Consider the following 5169-nt stretch of genomic DNA (forward strand, 5'->3'; position numbering starts at 1 on the left):
GGCCCAAACCACCTGCAGAAGTGGCTGCGGGGTCCTGGTGGGGAGGGCTCAGACCCTCGTGGGGCCGGCAGCCACCTGGCACGGGGGGGTGGGGGGTTCCAGAAACCCTGCGGTGACATTTGCCACCTGAAAGAGGAACCGTGTTGAGGAGAGGAAGGGAGTGGGAGGAAGCCGAGACGGTGGCCGGGGGCGGCAGCTTTTGCAGGTGGCAGGAAGAGGCTTTTGGGAGAAAGTAAAAGTGAGATGAGGAAGAAAAGGGCCAAACCTGTCTGGCAGAGCTGGGGGGTCCGGGCAGCACCGGGCACCCCGAGCACCCCAGGATCCCCATCATGATGTTCCTGTTGTCCCCTGGGCCGGGGTCCCCGGGGTGACAGCAGGAGCGGGGAGGTGACAGACGGTGTTTCTGCCCCCCCGGTCAGGGGCCCGTGGGCAGCCCCAGGGCTGGTCCCCACCCCAGTCCCCACCCCAGGTCCCCAGGGCTCTTCAGGGTGTTGGGTCCCTACCCCTGGTGCCACACGCAGACCCACAGCAGGTCCCCAGACCCCGTCCCCACACGTGGTCCTCACAGCCAGCCCCCTGCCTGGTCCCTGTCCCTGTCCCCACGCCCGGTGGGGACCCATCGCCGGTCCCCCCCAGCCTGGGCTCTGCAGGCAGCATCCCCGGGAGCTCACCGGGGGGGACAACACCCATCACCACAGCGTCCCCATCCCGCCGAGGTCATAGTGCGGCACAAAGCTGGTCCCAGTCCACAGCCGGGGCTGGACCAGGTCACCTGTCCCTGGATCCGGCCCCAACCCTGCACGCGACATCCCGAGGGAGAGGCGGGAGGGTGCCTGCGGATGATGCTCCTGCATCGCCCCAGAAAGCTCCTTCCCGGCAGAGGCTCCGCAGCCCCAGCACGTTAACGAGCAACACCGCTAATGAGCCGCACGGCACGCAGGACCCCGGCAGCGCCCAACTCCAGCATGCGGCAGCCGTTCGGCTTATCTCCTTTTACTCACGATACAACCGTCTTCTTGGTGCCGGCACAACCAGTGCTGTGCCCCAGCGCGGCTAAAGCAAACCCCCAAGTACTCCCTACAAAACTAGAGCTTTTCTGTTCAGTTTTGTTTAAATCTGCAGCATTAAAAAAAAAAAATTAATAATAATGGGAAGGGGTGTGGGGAAAGGAGGTGTCCAACCAGGGAGGGGGCTGTGTGGCCCGGTGGCACAGTGGCCAGATCCTCAGCCTGGGCCGGGGCCTTGGCAAGGCAGAGGGGGGGGGGTGGCTGCTGGGGGGCTGCCCCATGGCAGTGTCCTGCCAGCACCCTGGCTTGCTCCCCTGCCACCGATGGTGCTGGCTCATCAGGGGGAAGATGCAGCCCTGCACCACCTCTGGTCCTGCCGAGCATCCCACCGTCACCCCCTCGCCCACCCCAGGTCCAAGCCGGCACCAGGGGCTGACGGGGCCGGAGGGGAGCGTTCATCAAATGGGCTGCCAGGTCTTGTCAATGGTCTGAATGTGCTCCTTGGCTTTCATGCGGAGCGAGGCGATGCTGGAGCTCCTCTGGTCCACCTCCTCCAGCGGGTACTTGTCCACAAAGGTGGTGCTGCACTGGTAGGGCGCGGGGGCCATGGGCTGCATGCCCTGTGCCATCGGCGGGGGGGTATTGAGGAAGGAGTGGCCGCCGTAGGGCGGCTGCAGGGCCTGGGGGGCCCCCATGAAGCCGGGGATGCTGTGGACTGTGGTGGCGCTGGAGATGGGCGACGTCAGCCACGGGTCGAGCGGGAGGGAGTTGCTCATGGGCCCCACGTTGGGGGTCATGGGGGGCCGGTTGAAGGAGAGCACGGGGGTGTCATGGAGCTTCATGGAGCTGGCCTCCATCTTCTCCTGCCGCCTCCACTTGGCTCGGCGGTTCTGGAACCAGACCTGTGAGGTGAGAGGCAGAGTGAGCCCCACCATGCCCAGCTGGTCCCTCACAGCGTGCCCCACGTGCTGGGCTCCGTGCAGGGTGCCCCACTGTGCTGTATCCCGTGGGGGGTGCCCCACACGGAGTCCTCCAGGTGGGGTGTCTATGGGGTATCCCATCCTGTGTGGGGTGCCCCTGGGTGTTGGGTCCCGCGCAGGGTGTCCCACAGGTCACCAGCAATCCCCAGCACTCCGAGCGGCTCCGTCAAACCTCCCGCACAAACCTCAGGGACTGGGGGCACCTCTGAGGTGTGGAGGGTGAGAGGTGCCACCGTGCCCCCCCCGCCCTCACTGCTCCATCGCAATGTGCACCCCAGCTCTGCAAACAGCCACACAGTCCTCGGTATAAAGTTATCTGGCCTTCCAAAGACCCTTGTTAAAAGCTTTTAGAAGCCAGACTGCCACGGTTGTGCAAAAACGCACAAGAGGGACGGGCAAGCCGAGGCCCACGGAGGCTGCTGGTCCCCGTGTCCCCAGAGCCCCCGGCAGCACGGGGCACGGGCTGTCTGCTGCCTGGTGCCAAGGGGGAGTACAGACGAATGGCTGGGCTGCAAAGGGGGTGTCTCCAGGGGCTGGTGGCAGCTGTTGGTGGACACTGGGCTGTACTGGTGCAAAATCGGTGTCCAAAGAAGAGCAGAGAAGCTGGTGAAGGGTCTAGAGAACACGTGCTGTGAGGAGCAGCTGAAGAAACTGGGCTTGTTTAGTCTGGAGAAATGGAGACTCAGGGGAGACCTTGTTGCTCTCTGCAACCACCTGGAAGGAGGGTGTAGTGAGGTGGGGGTCGGTCTCTTTTCCCAAGTCACAAGTGATGGGACAAGAGGAAACGACCTCAAGTTAGGCCGGGGGAGGTTTGGATTGGATACTGGGAAAAATTTCTTCACGGAAAAGGTTGTCAAGGACTGGAAGAGGCTGCCCAGGGAAGTGGTTGAGTCGCCATCCCCGGGGGTGTTCAAAAGACGTGTGGATGTGGCAGTGAGGGACAGGGTTTAGGGGTGGCAGTGTTGGCTTGATGGTTGGACTCGATGATCTTAACAATCTTTTCCAACCTCAGTGATTCCATGACTCCATGAAACTGGTCGTTGCTCAGAGCTCAGCAGAGGCGTCCCTACGGTCTGGACCCTCCCTGAAAAAGGCTGAGTTGTCTTGGGCTGGGGCTGAGGCCTGGAAATCTTGGGTCATTTGTAAGGGGATTACTGCTTTGTTTCGCAGTGGGTTGGTCGATTCTCTGACTCCCTGACCCTTTCCCTCCCCCCAGTCTCACCCCATCAGTCCCAGGGGCAGTGGGGACCAGTGGGACCCCACGCTCCTCCCCAGGCTGTGCCTTCTCCCTGCAGGACCTTCTTTGGCAGTCCCAGGAGTGAAACCTCCCCATCCCTACCCGCCCCCCCCTCCAACTGCCTCTCTCTGACAAGCCTAAAACCCCCAAATCTGTGAGGATCATGCGCTTTCCCAGCCCTAAAGTCCTGGGAGCGGTCAGGAGCGGCTGAGGTTTAGCTGCTTTCCCATGGGATCAGCTGGAGGGGTGGGAGCAGCCACCAACATCAGGGAAAAAAGACTCTAAAAACCATCTCCCTGCCCAAACAGAGGCTCTGGCACGTGGGCTGAACTGGGACCTTGTGGGGGAACGAGGTGCAGCCATTAAATCCCTTCTAGAGTTTTGGCAGGAGCAGCCGGCTCTGCAGAGATGATGCCAGTGGGAAAACTGAGGCACGGAGCGAGGCGGCAGCGGTGGGGCCGGGAGCAGAGGAAAGCTCCTCCGGCACCAGGGTGGTCCCTCTGCCACCGCCCAGGGGACAGGTTCGGGGTGCTGGGGCCCCCAGGAGTCCTCCCTACCTGCACGCGGACCTCCGGCAGGTTGACCTTCATGGCCAGCTCCTCGCGGCTGTAGACGTCGGGGTAGTGGGACTTCTCGAAGGCGCGCTCCAGCTCGTGCAGCTGGTAGGTGGTGAAGGTGGTGCGGTTCCTCCGGTGCTTCTTCTTGGGCTGCTCCTCCTCAGCGGTGGCTGGCGGGGTGCCCTCGCCGTCCCCCGGCTTCCGCAGCTCGCCCAGGTCCCCCTCACACTTATTCAGGAACATGGTGGCGCCTGCGAGGGGGCCGCAGGGGTCAGTCGGGGCGTGGGGACGTTGGACCCCCCCATGCACCCCCAGGCTGGGGACGGACACACAAGGGGACGAAGGGATGGGAGGATGGGGCGGCCCCAGAAACGGGTTACACGGAGGTGTGATCCTCTCTTCTGCTGCAGCGTTATCCCAGGGCTGGGGGTCCCAGGGGCGGACGCGGGGTTCCTGGGACTGGTGTGGGGTCCCGGGGACTGACACGGGGGCTCCACTGTGAGATGCGACCAGGCCAACACCCCCACCCAAAGCTAAAAGTCAAATTTCACCGAAAGTGGAAGATTTTATGAAAGCGCCGTCCCTGAGAGCTAACTTGACCCCCCCCGCCCCGGTGTGGAGGGGACCAAGCCCAGGCCGGCTCCTTCCTTCCAGCCCCGCTTGCCCGTGGGCTACCGAGTACCCACGGGAGAAGCCAAGCGCAGCCAGAGCAGCCCGATGCGGTCCCCTGGCTAATAGCCTTTCTCTGCACACTTATAAGCATTTTCAACCCTTGCAATGTTTCATCTTTAAGCTTTTTATCCGGCGTCTGAAATCTTCCTGCAGTATTTGCTGGGGATTAAGGGTTCCTCTCTGCTGCGAGGCCGTAGGCAAACGTGGAATGGGACAGAAAGCTGTGAGCCTGCGGCACTTCCACCGCAGGGCAGGTGCTGCAGCGCCCAGACCCCCCAGCAAAGGCTTGGCCAACGCCGGAGTGGGTGCGGGGAGGGAAAGGGACTGTCAGTTAATTCTGGGAGGGAATAAATGGGGGTCCCGAGCGGGCAGCGTGCAAGGGGTGGGTGTCGGGTGTTGCTCAGGGTGTGCACGTGTGGGGTGTCGGGGCCCGGTGTGCGCAGTGAGAGCCTGTGTGGGCAGCGTGGGCGCAGGCGGTGTGTGTCTGGGTGCGTGCAGGGATACACACGGCGCGCAGCCCCCCGCCGCGGGCAGGTCCGGGGTGCTCAGGGGCACCCAGGGGGGTGCGGGAGCGCGTGTGTGCAGGGGGCTGAGCGTGGAGCGGGATGTGTGTGTGCGTGTGCAGGGCGGCGTGTGCCGCGGGCCCACCGCAGGCAGGGTGCAGCGTCCGCGTGCGGCGGGTGCAGCACACAGAGAGCGACACCCACACCCGCGTG

At 63.6% G+C, this 5169-nt stretch overlaps 1 protein-coding gene across 1 annotated transcript in view; it reads right to left on the minus strand.

Moving 5' to 3' along the window:
* Positions 1-981: 981 nt before the first annotated feature.
* The window catches only part of RAX2 (retina and anterior neural fold homeobox 2), a 5540-nt gene continuing 1352 nt past the window's right edge, over positions 982-5169 (minus strand). The window contains exons 2-3 of the mRNA XM_026865123.1: positions 3782-4032; positions 982-1909 (exon numbers count right to left, since the gene is read on the minus strand). Of these exons, the coding sequence (XP_026720924.1) occupies positions 1466-1909; positions 3782-4024 (687 nt within the window). The 5' untranslated portion in view covers positions 4025-4032 and the 3' untranslated portion in view covers positions 982-1465. The remainder of the gene's footprint in view (positions 1910-3781; positions 4033-5169) is intronic.

The sequence above is a fragment of the Athene cunicularia genome (genome assembly GCF_003259725.1).
Source record: "Athene cunicularia isolate RWA chromosome 28 unlocalized genomic scaffold, athCun1 chr28_part2, whole genome shotgun sequence".
Lineage (NCBI taxonomy): Eukaryota > Metazoa > Chordata > Aves > Strigiformes > Strigidae > Athene > Athene cunicularia.